Consider the following 18,231-nt stretch of genomic DNA (forward strand, 5'->3'; position numbering starts at 1 on the left):
TGTGCTAGTGCACACCTTTAATCCCAGCTCCTTTAATCAGGAGGCAGAGGCAGGGGAATCTCTGAGTTCAAGGACAGCCTGGTCTACACAAAGAAGTTCCAAGCCAGCTAGGGCAACATAGGTGAGAGTCTGGATAAAACACAAACAAAAACAACTGGGTACCCATATTTGGCCATGGTCACCAAGGTAACCAGTGGAGCTGGGTCTCAAATCAAAAACAATCCGGGCCCAGCATCCATACTCTGAACTCTGTTATGACCTAGAAAGAACAGCCTATTTGAGAGGGGGGTGAAGACAGGGGAACTAGCAGATTACCTTTTTTTGCAGAAGCTTTTCAGAGTGTTGTCACCCAAACCTCTCTACATGTCTCTGTCTTCTGGAGCATCTTTGTCTCCCATCCTTCCTCACACCTAGGTCAGTGCCAACGGTCCTCTTTCTCTATCAATGCCACAGCCTCGCTGCCCGTTTGCTTTTCAAAGGATAACCAGCAGCTCTCGTTTATAAACTCCAATTTGACTTTAATTAAATAAATTAAATTCCAAGCCATCACACAGCAATGGACATCATCATCCCCCAACATAGAGGTGCAACCTCGCTCTATGATCGCACAGTCTTTAAAGCTCCTAATGCTACCTCGCTAGGGAAGGCTTCCTACCAGCTTCCTGGCTCCCTCCTAACTGAGCCACTGCTCATGGAGAAGGCATCAAGTACAAAATGGTAATAAAGGGGAAGGAGAGAAGAGGAGCAGTGTGGGAGGTAGGGAGGTGGGGAGTACCTGCCCCCCATCCTGGGCACTAGCCCGGCTTCCTATGATCTGCCAATGTCTTCCTGAGACAGACACTGGTGCTGGTCTAAGTGGGAACCCCCAAGAGAGGTGTAGAAACCCCTCTTGGAGATTGCCTTACCCTTCTGGGACAGAAAAGGGTCACCTGGGAAAGATGCCCTCTAGCATCTGTTGGCCGAGGGTCCTAGACCACACACATAAATAGAAAAGAGAATAAATAAGGGAGAAGTATCTGCCAAGGAGATGAGTGCCCTGGGGCTCCTCTCTGGGGGCAGTACCAGCAGAGGGCACAGACTTCTGAAGAATGTCCACACATGCCAAGACAGAGCCTGCCTCTGACTCCCAGCTGCCAAACTGTCTTCTATGTCCACAACCACGAGTGCCTGCCTCTCAAATGCTTCCCATGTCAAACATCCTTCCAACTTACCCCACAGCCCAGAGTGCCGGGGCTTCTTAGAGCCCGAAGGCTTTCCTTGCCCCAGCACTGGGAATCCAGGGAGGGGTACAGAAGGGGATGTGGGGAATGGACTGAGAGAACTCTTGCCCTCTCCTAGTTCAGGAGGCTCTCAGAGCTGGGGGTTGGGGTTGCCATTGGCCTTGGGTTTGGATTTGAAGGAAAACCGCTTGATAAGGCGACGGGAAAAGCTGCCAGCCTTCTTCCGGACGCTAGGTGTGGCTGTCGTGTTGGAGAGGTCATCGTGTGACTGGCTCAGACCAGCTTCCTTCTGTCGTGGCCTCCGGCGGAAGATGAGTTTAGTGCCACTGCGCAGGAAACTCACTGTGGGGAAGAAGGGAAATTGAGGCAGACGGAGGGGCACAGGAATGGGGTGAGGATGGAGAAAAGACTTAGGACGTTAGGACAGAAGATGAAGAACAAAAAGTCTCTTGCCTAACGCCTGCCTTTCTCAGGAAAGAAAGTGGACGCGTGCAGGGCCTTTACCCATCCTGAGGAAGGAACAATATTCTAGGGGAGGGATCTGGGTGCACTTCTGACCCTATCCCCAGGAAAAATAACACAGGCAGGCGCTGCAGCTGTGCTGGGACTCAGCCTCCTTCTGTGGAAAGACAAAGGCTGCACAGAGGGTATTCCTCAAAGCCTATAAATCTTAAAAGGAAAGATGGGTTAACATATGCATGCCAGGGTGTGAGCAGTGGGGGTCTGGAAACCTCAAAGAGGTAAAAATGGGTCCGTGAGAGAGAGGAAGGTGCTCACGCAGCAGGCTTTGGACTTAAAAACTCCTTTACCTCAGGAAGTGAGGCAAGCCACAAATTGAAATTCTTCTTTGTTAGTTTTGTTTGAGGCAGGATCTGGATTTGTAGCCCACGCAGAACTTGAACCCATTATGCAACCCTGGCCGATCTTAAACTCACAGCCATCCACTTGCCGTAGACTCTCAAGTACTGAGATTACAGCCTGTACTACCACAGTGGCTTTTAAATCCAATAAGACGGCAGCTGACAGGTTAAAGGTCAAAGGGTGCAGACGCATGACAGCAAACTCTGTCCTTTGAAGTTAGGAATGTTGTTGGCAACCTGAGTCACTACCAGAGGGAGGATTCCCTCCTTTCCTCTTTGACAGCTTCAATATGCAGTCCTTAAACTGATCTTACTCAAAATCCTGCTCCAGCCCCACGTGCTGGGAGTATAGCTCAGTGCCACCATCCCTGGCTCAGAGGAACAATTTTCCTTTTTTTTTTCGAGACAGGGTCTCACTACTGTGTATTCGTTGCCATCCTGGAACTCACTATGCAGACCAGACTGGCATTGAACTTACAGATCCACCTGCCTCTGTCTCTGGAGTGCTGGGATTAAATGTGTGTGCCACCATACCCGGCTCAGAACAACAACATTAAGATTGGCATGGAGTGCCGGGCGGTGGTGGCGCACGCCTTTAATCCCAGCACTCGGGAGGCAGAGGCAAGCAGATCTCTGTGAGTTCAAGACCAGCCTGGTCTACAAGAGCTAGCTCCAGGACAGGCTCTACAGCTGCAGAGAAACCCTGTCTTGAAAAAAAAAAAAAAAAAAAAAAAAAAAAAAAAGATTGGCATGGAGTAGAATTTCTTATATCCACGCAACTGGGGATACAGAGTAAAGGAGGAGGGAAAGCCAGTGAGTTCCAAGCCAACCTTGGATATAGTGTGAGACCCTGTCTCACAACAAAACAAAAAATAAACAAGAATTAGTACATATCTCAGCAGGACACCTGAGAGATGGCTCAGTGGTTAAGAGCACTGGTTGCTCTTCCAGAGGACCAAGGTTTGATTCCCAGACTTCACATGGCAGCTCACAACTGTTTATATCTCCACTTCCATGGCATCCAACAACCTCTTCTAAACTCTTTGGGCACCAGGCACACATGTGATGTACAGATACACATGTAGGTAAAACACCCATATACATTTAAAAATAATTGTTAAAGATGTCTCAACAGGTATTTGTTGCCAAGCATGAGAACTACAGTTAAATCTCAGGAACCTACATGGTAGATTATGTGCTATGATGTGTGCTCATGAACACACACACACACACAAATACAATAAAATAAAAAATGTAATGGTTTTTAAAAAGAATGGCTGGGCATGTTGGTGCCTCCTATAATCTTAACAACAACGGCTGGGAGGTGGAGGCATGAAGATCAGATTGTTACGGCTGACATCGGGTATCTAGCAAGTTTGAGATAGCCTGGACTACATGAGACCCAGTCTTCAAAAGCAAATGAAAGAAAACAAGCCTGTTAACTCGGGAAGAAAGGCCAGCGTGGTGACTTCCCTCGTTGTCACTCGGTTTGTCATAATCCGCCAGGAATTGAAGCACCGAGTCCCTTGCTCTACTGGAGTTTGCCTGACCCTCAAAGGCAAGCTAGCTGAGCCTACCATGGCCTCAAGTTGTCTAGTAGGACTGAGGTGACAATATGGTGATATAAAAAGAGGTAGACAGGGCTGGAGAGATGGCTCAGAGGTTAAGAGCATTGCCTGCTCTTCCAAAGGTCCTGAGTTCAATTCCCAGCAACCACATGGTGGCTCACAACCATCTGTAATGGGGTATGGTGCCCTCTTCTGGCATGCAGACATACACACAGACAGAATATTGTATACATAATAAATAAATAAATAAAAAAGCGGTAGACAGCTGAGGGTAGTGGCCCATGCCTAGAATTTAGCACTTGGGAAACTGAGACAAAGATCTATTTCAAGTTTGAGGCTAGCCTGGGCTACATGGTGAATTCCAAGCCAGACTCTGTCTCAGCCCTGCAGTAGGGGAATGAATTGACCATCACTCCCTACCTTTGTGATCCTTGAGGCTTCGAGTCTCCAGGGCACCAGTCGACCCTGTTTCTGACTCGACATCATCCACTGACGGCCTCTCAGAGATGTCTGAACGTGTTGTTTCATCTGCTTCCTGGACACTTGTGGGACTGGAGAGGGCATCAAGGGGTCCTGGGGATGTGGCTGATGGGTCTGAGGGAGGTGACGAAGGACCACCAATGGCTCCTGCATCATCTTGCATTGAGGCTTCCAGAGAAGCTGCATAACCCAAGGACAGTGCCAACTCGTCCTGAGCGATGGGCACCTGCCAGAAGGGACAGGTTTCATTGGGCAAGAATGACCCATTAGGCCTTTCTCCCCATCTTAGTTTTCTCCTGAGAGCTCTGTTACCTTGGAAACACCAGAGATGATAAGCGTGCTGCGCTTGGTGGGTGTCTTCTTGGCTGCCCGCCCACTGGGCTCAGTCAGCTGGCGAATTGCTGTCTCTGCTACTGGGTCCAAGCCATTAGAAAGGTGGCTCTCTCCTGCTGGGGGATACAGAGGACACACAGCTTGACTTCTGCTTGACTTCTTGGACTCAAACTCCTCTTGCTCCACCCAAAGTAGTCCTTGACAACAGGGGCATTAGGGCCCGCCAATGCTCACTCATCCCGTTCCCCACTCACGGCTGCTGCTGTGGGAGGCATTGCTGGGGCAGCTGCTCTCGCTCAACACAGTTGTCATCTTCTCAGTCACCTCCACCTTGGACGGGGAGCGGGAGGGGGAGTCTGGTGGGTGGGGGAGGGAGAGTGAGCTGGGAAGTGCTTTAGAATGGCCCCCACCCCTACTGTCTTTATTGAGATGCAGCCTTTGGTTGACTCAGAGGGCAAGGATGATTAAGGGGGATTAATCACAAGAGTGATTAAGGAAGATGCTGTACAAATGGAAAAGATGCTAGAGGGACCAATGACAGCGTGGGAAAGCGCCATGGGGCCCACTCACAGTATAGGGAGATACCAAACATATATGGAGAATGTTTAGGGCTCCGTAAAGATAGGGAAATTGCCATGGGATTCCCAGAGATGGGACAAGCATGAGGTAAGGCCACTGGAGATAGAAAAATGTCACAGAAGCCCCCAGGTTTTCTGGAAGAGCCCAAAGACCACATAAGGTTGGGAGCAGAGGTGGGACAATTAGCCAGTTTGGGCTAGATTCAAGAAAGGAAAGACACCCATGGAAAGACAGAAAGGAACTTAGAGCAAGAGAAGAGACGGGGCAGATTCCAAAGGAGTAAATGGGGAGAGGCTAGCTGAGGGATGGAGAGCCTAGCTGTTGGAGAGGTGCGAGGGAAGTCTGAGAGAAGAGGAAGTAGCTAGGTCAAAGCGTGTCACCAGGAAACAAGATGTGCTGCTGTTAAGGCTTCCCTTCCCCTTTCCCTGTTAGGCAATGCGCTTTAGTCTAAGGCTATGTCTAGGGCTACTCCTCTTTACCTAATTTGCCATCTACACGGGGCCGGGACTGGACGGTGGTGACAGTGGTGACAATGGTGCCATCAGGCATGATGGTCCGGTCTAGCTCAATCTTCTTGGTAGGTGTGATGCTGGGACGAGGGGTAGAAGAGGTGGGTGTGCCCAGGTTCCGAGGGGAGCCCTGCTCATAGTGCAGCTGCCAGGCGGTGAGGAGAGCAGGGTTAGGATCTCAGAGATGGCCCAGGCTCCACCTACTCATCTCCCCAAAGCGGTCCCCTCCTCACCTCTGCTGTCATGGTAGCCGCTGGGTTCAGGGAACTCCCTGGCCCTGGAGTTAGTGGGCACACTTGTCTTCGTGACAATGGTTTTGAGGGTGAGCCCACAGGCAGTGTGGCTTGGCCAAGGAGTTCAGCTGGAGATAAGGGTGACTCTGTGAGCTGGACCCATGAGCAGGACCTGCTGAGTACCCACTCAGAAGCGCCCCTTCTGCCCCGCACTTACCGTCTCCACAACCGCTGCTCCTGAGCACTTTGAGGGTCAGTTCCCGGCTCTGGGGACCCAGATCCCTGAAGGCCAAAAGAGGATGGTCATGTCAGGGAAGAATGGGCATAGCAAACTGAACCCACCCTCGAGTCAGTCAAAGGCTAGAAACAGAGCCGTGGGTAAGATAGCACTAGGGCTCCAACCAAGTCATCCATTTTCCTAGAAGCATGGAGCAAGTCATGCGTGGAAACCACTTTCCTCAGCCAGACAGTCATATCCCCCAACACTCTTCCACCTGTGTCTCTCAGTCTGTTTGTTTGTTTGTTTGTTTGTTTTCTCTTCAAACTGTTCCCACAGTCAAGACTTTCACATTCTGGTCAAGGCTATGCTTGCTTGAGGTTTAAATGTACCTCTTCCATGAAGACTCATCAGATCTTTATCTCATAAGAATTCTTCTCGCCGGGCAGTAGTGGCACATGCCTTTAATCCCAGCACTCGGGAAGCAGAGGCCAGGTGGATCTTTGTGAGCTTGAAGCTAGCTTGGTCTACAAAAGCTGGTTCCAGGACAGGCTCCAAAGCTACAGAGAAACCCTGTCTCGAAAACTCCCTCCCCCAAAAAAAGAAAGACAAAGACTCCATCTACCCTACCTAGGCACTCCCAGGTACACTGTGCATGAATCTCAGCTGGCACTCTACCCTATCTCCCTAGGTATACATCTGTCTCAGCTTCAGACCTGTGATGTACCCAGAGGCAGGGCTGTATCTCCTCTCCTCTCTGTCCCTGGGGACTTGGTACACAATAGAGGTCTAGACTAAAGGCTACTGAAAGCAGGGCTGGCTGACTCATGCCAAGACTAACCTGGAAAGGTTTTAAAACCTGACTGCCTATGAGGACAGCGGCTGGGAGCAGGGCCTGACTTACAGCGCCAGGTCCTCTGTCCATTCCACCTCAGGACCAGCCTTCATGGGTTTAGTCCACTTCTGTTGCATGGGGTTGTCAAGCTCCGCAGCACAGCACAGCTCCTCAGTACCTGAAGGGAACCAGAGGTTAGAGGATGCTCAGGCAAAAGACACACAGTCCAGCAAACAGAGAAACTGTGTCACTGGCAGAGGGAAGGGGCTGCCTGTACCCATGGCAAGGGCAATCTCTTACCTCCCAGCTCACTTCCCAGGTGAGATGCTCGAAGCTGCCGTAAGAATAATCGCGTAGGTCTGGGGATGGCTGGCTGGGCCTGAGACAGCATGGGCGGCTTCTCACTGGGTCCCTAAGAGCAGAAGGCGGTAAAAGGAGCAATGCTCCTGATATAGGATCCTGGAGATGGATACATGCAAATCTTTCCCTTTGGGTGTTCACTCACCAGGCCTCCTGGGGCAGGGCAGGCCCTGAGGTTGACCATCATGGCAGGCTGAGTGCTGACTATAGCATCCTTGATCAGTTCCTCAACTGTTGAAAGTTCTGCTTGTTCCTCATCTCTCTGCAGAGAGGAAAGGAGGTGGAGCCTGTGCCCTGCTCCACTGCAGCGACAGCCTCTTCTCTGCCTGCCCCCTTCTTACCTCTCTGGTCTGCAGCTTAGGAAGCACCGTTAGGCTGAGATCTGGGCGGTCAGTGAAGGCCCAGGACACCAGCAGCCCCTCATCAGGGATTTCCTCTAGGCTGACTTCCAACTAGCGACAAGAGCCAAAGGGTTAGGGTGACCGGCCTCATTCTTCCAAGGACTCCTCAGGACCCTCCCTTCCCAAATTCCGTCCCAGAGAGCCACCAAAAGAAAAACCCTGGGCCAATTCAACTGTCCTCTGCCCAACTTAGTTTCCCACATTTCCCTCAACCTGTGTTGGTGGCAGTGTCAGAGTGACGTGGTAGGTCTCCATGGAGACGGCAGCGGGAGACTGCTGGGTCACAGAGACGGGGAAGCGCACCTCCTCAGCAGAGAGCTGGCAGTGCAGCACCTGAGAGGGAGGCAGGGTCAGGCATTGAGGAAGATGCTTACCTTGCTTTGCCCTGCCCCATGATGCTTCAAAATAAACCCCTCCCCATTTCTGTTTTCCTTGGGATACTACCTTGTTGGGGTCCTAAGCTTCTCAATGAATTAGCTAAAAGCCCAAAATGCCTACACACACCTACACACACACACACTCACATTTTGTTTTTGCCTATCACTTCAGTGAGATTCTTAGACCTCCTGAAACAAATCCTTAGATCCTTAAGGCACACAGAAACTCAAAATTACGAACCCTGAGACTTATAGGGAACCTTGAGGTCAACCCCCCTCTGGACCTAACAGATAGTCCCCACCAGACCCTTACCATGGTACGCTCTGATTGGTCTACGCAGGTCACATGACTAATGCTGGTTCTGGGTGGGAGTTGGGGTATCTCCTCAAAGGCGATTTGGATGGAGCTCTGAGGAAATAATACGGGCACAACATCAAGTCTCTGGAGCTGTCCCCTTCAGGGCTGGTCTGCTCAGTTGTTGGCTGAATTCTAGCACTGCAGAGGCTTCAGCTACAGGCTGGCCTCTGGCTCCTCCTTGGCTCAGGACTTTAAAATAGAAGGCATTCCTCTTAAGCCCCACTCTCTGCAGGAACCTACAGCTTCCAAGCGGCTGCTGAGTACCTGGATCCAGCCTGCCTTGGAAGTGAACTTGACTTGAACCTTGGATACCTCTTCAAATCCCAGGAACCTTCCTGTCCTCCCTCTACCTAACTCTTCACTCTAATCACAAATAGGGTAAACGACAACAAAAATGGGCGTGTCCATTGCCATCTGTTGCCGGGCAGGGTGGAAATGGTTGTGTCACTTACTATAAAATAAGATGAAGAAATAAAGCCTGGCCTTTTCACAAATACATAGAAGGTATCACTCTGCCTAAATTCTTAGACGTGAAGGCTGACTTAGCATGGCCTGGGGAAACTTGATCACAAGTGCTGGGAAGAGAAGCAGGCTTTGAGGGAGGGCTCAGGCGTCCCAGGCCCAGTTAATTCCTTAAGTCGGACATCAGGATGGTAATTAGGGAGCTGAAAGCTGCTTAGCTGTCAAAAAGAGCCACTCCTAATTCTACAGCAGTGGAGAGCAGGATGGAAGAACTGAGGAGGGGGCACAGCCTGGGGTGGCAATTTGTCCTTAAGGCTTGAGATAGAGAAAAATTCTCAGGGCTCATCCACTTCCCTTGGCAAACCAGGGGATAACAATTTCCCTGCTACGGTAGCTGTCTTCTTCAAAAGTTGTGCCAAAGTGGCTAGGAGATGAGAGCTTTGAATCCAGATCTCCCCCTCCCCCTGCAAGAGAGGCCAATGTCCAGCTGAGTCAGCTGTCCCAGGGAGTTGCTTCTGACCCAGGGACAAGGTCCAGGAAGAGCCAGGTTGGAGGGATAGGTTCAATGTGTAAACTGACAGATGTCATCTGGCTTTAGCTGGCCAGCTGGGAAGAGGAAACAAGACAACTTCTTGGAACCACTTCTGTTTCCAGGCATCCAAGCTCTCACGGCTGGAGACAGAGGGAGGCCTCTGAGAAAGGGGCTGACAGGTGGAGGGCCGGGAGAGGTTGCTGGGCCAGAAAAGGGAGATCTCTGCCTTCCAACCTCAGTCTCATGACTCTGTTTCCTACCCACTTCCTGGGAGGTCAGATGCCCATGGAGGTAGGCTGAGCTGGTTTATGGCTGACCCTCAAGGGGCAGCCCAAGTTCATTTAATTAGAAAGGACACAGATTATCAGCTTTGCCCTCTAACTGAACTCCTCTTCCTTCAACACTACGCTGCAGGCCAGCCTGGGGTTGAGTGGGGGGGGAGGTTTGGCTGTAGTAGTGAAATTGCTGATAGGTGGAGGAATGATTCCGTTACCTTGGTGGGGAGGATCTACCTGACCACCAGGGCTTAGGAGCATGAAATCTTTACTGGGTGTGGTGGCATGAGGACCAGGCAAATTCCTTCTGCAGGTGCACCTGTCTCTCGCGCCAGCCAGCCCAGTCTAGGCGGAAGTGCCCTCGGGCACACGGATTAGCGTTGCTATGAGAACAGTAACTTGTACTAGGTTTGGAATCGGAGTACCTTGCCCATAAAAATAGAAAATGTGGTACATAACTGGACTTCTACAACCCCTAGCCTCGCTGCACGCTTTTCTCTGATCTGAAAGAGAAAGCTATGGGGTTCTGCAGTTGATCTCCAGCTCTAATCCAGCCCTCCTAACACGAGCAGGCTCTTCACTAGAAGGGGCAAAGCTGAAGAGACGACACAGGGACTCCATGCGACTCACCCCGTCCCTGCAGGCCTGCTCGTTCAGGGCTCGCACCCAAGCCCGTTGCCAGTTCTCCCGGAAAGACTTGAAGGCAAAGAGAGAAGCCAGGAGGCCCCGGACGCCGGTTTCCTCAGAGGCGCCGGTCCGGATCGCCCGCAGACGCAGCAGCGAACGCCACACACCCAGCTCGCGGAGTGAACCCCCGGTCTCCGCGGCTGACGTGGGTCGGGAGTCCTGGCCCCCACCGGCCCGCGACAGCCACAAACCCCGAGCATACTGCAGCAGCCAGCCCAATACCGTGAGCAGCGAAGCGGCGAAGAGGACCAGCAGGGCCGCCCAGCCCACATCCCGCTGCCCCCAGCCCGGATCCATGCTCCCGCGGGCTCGGGTCCCGGCTCGGGCTCAGCCGCTGCCCCGGGGGAGCATGGCCCGGGCGGGCCGCGGGGCGTGGGCGAGCTCCCCCGGGGCTGAGCGCGCGGGCTCCGGGGTTCGGCGCCGCGGAGATTCCAGAACCGGTGGGTGCCACGGATAGAGCAGAGGTCCTCCGGGGTCTCGACGCCTGGGCTCTGTCTCCGTTAGCCCGGGATCCGGGTCGCTGGGTTCGGCGATGTGACCCCAGCTAGTCGCCAGCCAGCATCAGACTCCTCCCACGGAGCGGGCCCCGCTGGACTCGGGCGGGGACCGGTCTGCAGAGACACCGGGGCTCTCGGGCCGGCACCGGCTCCGGGAGGAAGGGCTGCGTGCGCAGAACTGACACTGACAACACTGCCAGCGCCCCGCCCCCACACACCCTTAAAGGAGCCGCGCCCGCAGCGGGCGGGGTCTAGCCAGCCTGGCGCTCAGAGCTGGATCGGGGCTGGAAGTTGAGCTGCACACGTAGAGGGTTCCGGGATAGAAATAGGTGGAGTCTTTAACCGCCCCGCCCGCCCTGAAATCCGGGCGCACCCCTTCAGTACCAGGCAAGGGAACTTCACTTATCTGAGATATTGCCTGTTTTCCCTTACGCTCCTTAGATTTCTACAGGTTGGACGCCTGTGGGGTTAAGAATGAGTTGGTCCCTGTGGAAATCACCATCCACTTCCAATACCTGGCTCAGCAGCTTCTGGTCTTACTCTGTGGTTGAAGCTAGGCCCTGGGTAAGGAGGGGTTAGGTATTCCTCCCAGATAGAGGTGCCTGGCAAAAGTCCAGCTAATATCAACGGCGAGAAAAATGAACCAAAATCTGGTAAGGTTGCAAATAGAACACCACCATCGTCCTCCTTCCCCTTGGAGCTAGGATTCAGGAACCCCCTATTAACCTCCTTGCTTGCGTGGGTTTGTTCTCGAGATATTTCCCAAGCCCAGGGCTGTCTGTTTTTAAAAATAATACATTTCCATAGTAACAGCTCTTGCCTGTGGAGCACGTGTAGAGGGGATGGAAATGAGAAAGGAGCTGGCATTGTAGCACTGGACTATCAATAGATTTGGTCAAAAGACTCTCGTCCAAATATGTGGCATCTCGTGTAGGGCCACCTGACTGTCGTCCTGGCTACTCGGTAGGCTGAAGCAGGATGATATATTAATTGAGACGTTTGAAACCAACCTGGGTGAGACCTTGTCATAGCAAACCCCACCCCACAAACCAAATAAGTGACATCCTAGCCAACTCTGAAGAAACTGTGTTCTAGGGACACGGCACACTTACAGGCTCAGGATGGATCTATCCTTTCTCTAGATTCCTTGAAGTCTAGATATCATCTTTGCTTCTTGGGGACAAGGGAGTGTATCTATTAAAAGATTCAGAGGCTGGGCAAGGGTGGTGCAGGCCTTTAATTCCAGCACTGGAGCGGTGGGGGGGGGGAGAGGTTGGAGGATCTCTGTGAGTTTAAGGCCAGCCTGGTCTACAGAGCTAGTTCCAGGGCAGCCATAGCTACACAGAGAAACCCTATCTGGAAAATCAAAAACTAACTAACAAACAAAAAGATTCAGATGAATCTATTCTTGGGGAATAGGTTCCCCAAGAACCCATCTTCATGACATACGGTGAGATCTCTGACACAATCCCTTCTACACACAAGACAGGATGAGAAGATGTTAAATATTCCTCAAATCCATGTGTCTAAGAAACAAGCTTGTGAGAGCAAACAGTGCTTCACAAGGTCAAAGGTTGTAGGGTTGGGTAGAACACTGACTGTCAGTAGCAGAGCTGTCTGACCTGGCTGGGGAGGGTATGTAGCTTGAGGGGTGCCTGACTTCACTGTAAGGAATGATGGGCAGAGGTGAGACGATGAGGCAACTTTACTGTGAGCCTGACTAGACACAGTGAACTCAAAACTGACGGCGGCCCCTAGACATGCATGGAAACAATGGAGGAGAGAACTCTGGGCTAGAACCTAGGAGGAAGACGTCAGTGGGAAGAAGAGCCATGGTCAGGGAAGCCAGTAATGTACAAAATTGTTGAAGTGCCAGGCCATTTTCCATCGAGAATTCTTGTCTGGGAGCGTTTGGAGCCCCAGTAACTCTGTTCTCTACCGAAGAGCAGGGTCTCACCTGTAAGCCCAGCACCCTGGAGGCGGAGGAAAGCTTGTGAATTCAAGGTCAGCCTGGGAAATAGAGGGATGCTGGGCATGGTGGCACATGACTTTAGTCCCAAAACTCAGGGGCAGGGTCAAGCTGATCTCTATTACTTGGAGGCCAGCCTGGTCTACATAATGAGTTCTAAAACAGTTAAAACTATGCATTAACACCTTGTCTCAAAAAAATAAAATAAAGTAAAATAAAAAATAAGATTCTCCACCATCTTAAGGTTTATTCCTTCAGCTTCTTTACTGGACACATGGTCCTATGCTGCCAGATCTTTCTTCAAAATTGTCTTTTTTTTTTTTTCCAAGACAGGGTTTCCCTGTAGTTTCTAGAGCCTGTCCTGGAACTAGCTCTTGTAGACCAGGCTGGCCTCAAACTCAGAGATCAGCCTGCCTCTGCCTCCTGAGTGCTGGGATTAAAGGCGTGCGCCACCACCGCCCGGCTCTTCAAAATTGTCTTACATGATATCCCTGGCTTCCACACTTCCCTTCACTTATTATTTAGCCTTGGAGTGCTTACTTCATTCTTTCTTTATAGTTCAGCGGGGTGCTTATATGAACGCTTTGTTTTCCTCACCAGGAAACTCAGACTAGAGATGATGTCATGATCGACTCTCTTGCCTCATACTCAGTGAATGATGCTAATTACGCTGAAGCAGCCTTTGAAGGCAGCAGCTGCATTTCTATCACTGTATTCCCTACAGCACTTAGGAGTTTCTTATGCCACAGAGATGTGCCAGTTGTCATGTTAGTTGTTGCTGTTATTTTGTTTTCTGAGACAGGGTCTCACCAGGTAGCCCTGACTGGAGATCAGGCTGCCCTTGAACTCATAGAGGGCTAAAGGGTGCAACCACCATGCCCCCACCTCAGTTATCTAGAGTTAGAAGTCTAGCTCAGTTGGTAAAGTGCTAGCTTAGCATGCACAAAGCCTTGAGATGAACCTCAGCACCACATAAACTAGGCATGGCGGTACACAACTGTGACTCAACCCTCAGGCGGTGGAAGCAAGGTAGCAAGATCAGAAATTCAAGGTCAGGCTGGCAATGCAGACTACTTAGTAAATTCAAGCCCAGCCTGGGATGGGATATGAAAGATCCTATCTTAAAATGTCTTAACAGAAAACAGTGCAGTAGGGTTTGGAGTATAGCTCAGAGGCAGAGGCCTGGCCCAAAATGCATAGGGCTGTGGGTTCCTCTCCCAGCACTGCAAAGGGGCGGGGTAGGCTGCATCAAGGCAACCTACCATAAGTGGTACCTCAGTGGTTGAGGTTCAAATAGCCTCAGAAGTGTGCTTCGCTTGGACAGGTCATGGTGGCTCACACCTATAATCTCAGCGTGCATATGGGAGGCAGCAGCAGCAGATTCTGAGTTCAAGACCAATCTAGACTACATATCAAATAAAACAAAAATTAGAGAAGACAAGACATCGTATACAGGAGGACCAAATATGAGCAGCATAAAACTAAGTTGATGATCACCACTCATTTTAGATTTTAGGTTGAGCTTTGTTAGCATCCAATTTGTCCAAGCTCTTTAAGGGGAAAGAAGTGTTGTTGGTTGTTGTAAACAGAGACTGCGTATTGGTGTCCTGGCCACCCAGACAAATAATCACACAGAAACTATATTAATTACAGCACTGTTTAGCCGATGGCTCAGGCATATTTCTAGCTAACTCTTACATCTTAAATCAACCCATTCCTATTCATCTGTATAGCACCATAAGGCTGTGGCCTATTGGTAAGGTTCTGGCATCCTTCTCCTTCAGCAGCTACATGGCGTCTCTCTGACTTGGCCTACTCTCTCTATATATCTCTGTTCAGATTTCCCACCTGACTTTACTCTGCTAAGTCACTGGCCAAACAGCTTTATTCATCAACCAATAAAAGCAAAACATATCCAGAAGGACATCCCACATCATCTCTTTTCTTTCTAAATAAAAGGAAGGTTTTTAACTTTAACATAGTAAAATTACATATAGCAAAACAGTTGTCAAATAAGAATTACAGTTACAATATTTCTTTATGAGCCTAAAGTTTCATAACTAAGGAAAACTATAACTGTCTTCAACTCCGTCAAAGACCCTAAAAGGATATATTATCTAAGTAAACAGGAAGTACATTGTAAGCAACTTCCAAAACTTTAGAAATGACAGAGACATCTTGCTGTCTCGACAGTCACCCAAAGTTCTTCTGTAACATTGGGGCATCCATCTTCAGCCTACAGGCCCATAGTATCTGGCAAACTTTTCCATGAAGCAGGAAGTTTGAAAGGCTGTTTCACACATATCCAGGACATTCCACATCAGGTTGGTTTTTACTTACTTTTTTGGCCCTTTTGAGGGACCCACCACCCAGCTCCCAGATAAATCACACATGGAGACTTATTCTTTCTTATAAATGACTGGCCTTAGCTTGGCTTATTGCGAGCCAGCTTTTCTTTTTATTTATTTATTTATTTAAAATGTATACAATATTCTTTCTGCGTGTATGCCTGAAGGCCAGAAGAAGGCACCAGACCTCATTACAGATGATTGTGAGCCACCATGTGGTTGCTGGGAATTGAACTCAGGACCTTTGGAAGAGCAGGCAATGCTCTTAACCACTGAGCCATCTCTCCAGCCCCAGTGAGCAAGCCAGCTTTTCTTAACTATAACTATGCCATCCACCTTTTGCCTCTGGGCTTTCACCTTTCTCTGACTTCTGTGAATCTTACTTTTACTCTTACTCCGTGGCTGCCTGTGTGGCTGGCCCCTGCATTTCTCACTACTTGAGCTACTTGATCTCTCTTGCCTCCCAATCCCCCTTTTTCTCCTATTTCTCTCTGCCTGCCAGTCCCACCTATCTTTTCTCCTGCTATTGGCCTAGCTATTGGCCGTTCAGCTCTTTATTAGGTCAATCAGGTGTTTTAGACAGGCAAAGTAACACAGCTTCACAGAGTTAAACAAATACAATATAAAAGAATGCAACACATCTTTGCATCACTAAACAAATATTCTACAGAATAAACAAATATAACACATCTTAAACTAATATTCTGGGCTGGAGAGATGGCTCAGTGGTTAAGAGCACTGCTTGCTCTTCCAGAGGTCCTGAACTCAATTCCCAGCAACCACATGATCACTCACAACCATCTGTAATAAGATTTGGCACCCTCTCCTGACCAGCAGGCATACATGTAGACAGTACACTATATACATAATAAATAAATATTTTAAAAATAATATTCTAAAACAAAAGGTATCATTGAATCCATACTTTCCTTCTTCTATTTGAGTAATATTGGGAATTTCTGCCCTGTTCAGAAATCTGTCTGAGCATCTTTCACGGCCTATTTACTATCCCTATTGTCGGTCAAGTTTAAGAACCAGAACTCTGGGCTGGATGTGAAGGCATGTATAATACCAGCATTCAGGAGGGAAAGGCAAGAGAATTGCACAAGTTCAGGGTCAAGCTGCTCTACACAGTGAGTTGCAGACCAGCCAAGTGGACACCAAGCATTTCTGTATTATTCTTACTTTTCATAATCCATGTTAGTCCACTGAATGGAAGATGTTAGGTTTTACTTCCTGATGATGAGCTTTGCTAGCTAGAGTGAATGGAGAAAGGTAGGAAAAAAAAGGACGGGGCCGTCGGCAGAGCTTGCAAGTCTCATGGCCCCGGACTTTGCAGAGCTCTCTCTCTCTCGTGAACCATTTCTGAGCTAGGCTTTGTCAGGCAAATTGGTTTCCTAGTAGGTTGGCCTTGCTTACTGGGAAGCACTCTGCTGCTCAGTAGATGTGTGCTGTCTGCTCAGCACAGGGACAATTGCAGCTCAGTAGACCTGTGAGTCCCTGACTGGTGACTGACTCTTCAGGATTGTTTAAACTCTCACCAGGAGAGACAAAATTTCAAGTGAGTCATGTATTTGTTTCTTTCTCTATTAATCAAGGCAGCACTATTATCGTGGGAGCAAGATTATTCCGATTATATGACAAGTATCCGGGTAACCACTTCTGATGGTAGCATGTCCATGTAACTGATAAACCCCCAGTGCCTTGTACTTTAGACAAGTCTTCTCACCCTCCTAGGTGGGTGGTGGATAAGATAGTGATTTCTGGAGAAGAAAAACACACTGGGATTTTATGGGTTAAGCCAGGTTGGAAAAGATTTACTAGGATTGGACTCCAAATAAAAATAACAATTAAAAGAAAAAAGATACAGACTGTCCCTCACATCTCCAGGGAGTCTCAGCCTCCTCCCGATCAACAAGAAAACTGAATGCTCCCTCCTCTGGGGATCTTGCAAGCTCCGCCTTCCCACCTGCTCCCTGTTTGAAAGACCCTTACCCTCTCACTACAGAAATATTATAAGATAATCCCCCCAGGGCGCTCTCACTTCCGTGTAATCCTATGGCTCTCTTTACCTTTTCTAGATCCACTCATCATGCTCGATGATGCCTTGGACACAGGTATCTCTGTGTTCTAACCCTCAGGGAACACCATCGGAAAGGGAAACATTTGCCTCCCTGGTGTTTGCTTGAATGTGGACACACATAGAAAAACAAAACTTAGTATACTATCGAGTAAATTGTGTGTGAGTGTGTGTGTGTGTGTGTGTGTGTGAGAGAGAGAGAGAGAGAGAGAGAGAGAGAGAGACAGACAGACAGACAGACAGACATATAGGACTTTAGTGTTAATAAGAGCCATTTTCAAGTATAAGAGACATTTTCATACATGGTTTGGAGGAAAAGGAAAGATTATCTTTGACCTAAAAAAATGTCAACGTCACCCTGATTCTAGGAGCATGCTATATTTAAAAGGAATGGACAAAATACCACACTGTTGCCAACTCCCTAATTCTCTGTGGTGGATTCCTCTCTGAGAAATAGAAAACATTTGCCACCTAAGAGATCAATCTGCTACCTGCAGAACAGATGTCAAAAGGCAAGTGACTTGGAGGAAGAAACCTTACTGGAGATCCACAGGCTCACCCGAGGTATGGTTAAGCTCTCCTGCCTCATTAGCTCTTCCCAATGCCTCAGTATGTCTCCGTGTTTTGAGAGCTTGGCACACTGCTGTGATCCAGCACCAAGTTAAAGTCCCTGCTCAAACCCAACACCCGAACGCACAAACAGCCCTCTCAGTGCTGAAATGCAGCCGTGGGTTGCCCAGCAACAAACTGCTATCGTGGAGGCATAAGGTGGGTGGGTTGTTGAGGGAAATGTACCTGGATCGTGAGCGAGAAAAAGAATGGGAGGGGCTTTTCAAGTGTCTGAGCTTTCGAATTTACAAAATCCCTCCAAACTGTGGTTGCGTTTCCGGAAGCGGTGTTTACCTTGGCTTCCTACTGTGTTGGCAACAGCTTTCCTGCAAAGTGCAGGTGTGGTTCCACACTCTCTTCCCTCCTGACGAAAGGCTTTCAGTAGCCATATTTTCAGCCCCGCGGCATTCCAGACTGAGCTCAGGCTTCTAGCCCTTTAAGC

General features: G+C 49.5%; 1 protein-coding gene across 2 annotated transcripts; it reads right to left on the reverse strand.

The window, feature by feature from the left end:
• Positions 1-494: 494 nt before the first annotated feature.
• C2cd2l (C2CD2 like) lies at positions 495-18,218 on the reverse strand. 2 transcript variants are annotated; one of them, XM_038321125.2, is made up of 15 exons: positions 18,084-18,218; positions 10,230-11,324; positions 8,286-8,381; positions 7,809-7,928; positions 7,536-7,646; positions 7,340-7,456; positions 7,135-7,246; positions 6,904-7,012; positions 6,000-6,064; positions 5,783-5,910; positions 5,520-5,694; positions 4,716-4,817; positions 4,441-4,577; positions 4,069-4,354; positions 495-1,562 (listed from the first exon to the last, which is right to left on the reverse strand). In XM_038321125.2, the coding sequence occupies exons 2-15, from the start codon at positions 10,581-10,583 to the stop codon at positions 1,351-1,353; spliced, it is 2,124 nt and encodes a 707-aa protein (XP_038177053.1). In that variant the 5' UTR covers positions 10,584-11,324; positions 18,084-18,218; the 3' UTR covers positions 495-1,350. The 2 variants fall into 2 exon arrangements, with proteins under 2 accessions (XP_038177053.1, XP_038177055.1); XM_038321127.2 differs by having other exon boundaries at positions 4,441-4,574; positions 18,084-18,217.
• Positions 18,219-18,231: the final 13 nt, after the last annotated feature.

The sequence above is a fragment of the Arvicola amphibius genome, chromosome 3 (assembly GCF_903992535.2).
Source record: "Arvicola amphibius chromosome 3, mArvAmp1.2, whole genome shotgun sequence".
Classification (NCBI taxonomy): Eukaryota; Metazoa; Chordata; class Mammalia; order Rodentia; family Cricetidae; genus Arvicola; species Arvicola amphibius.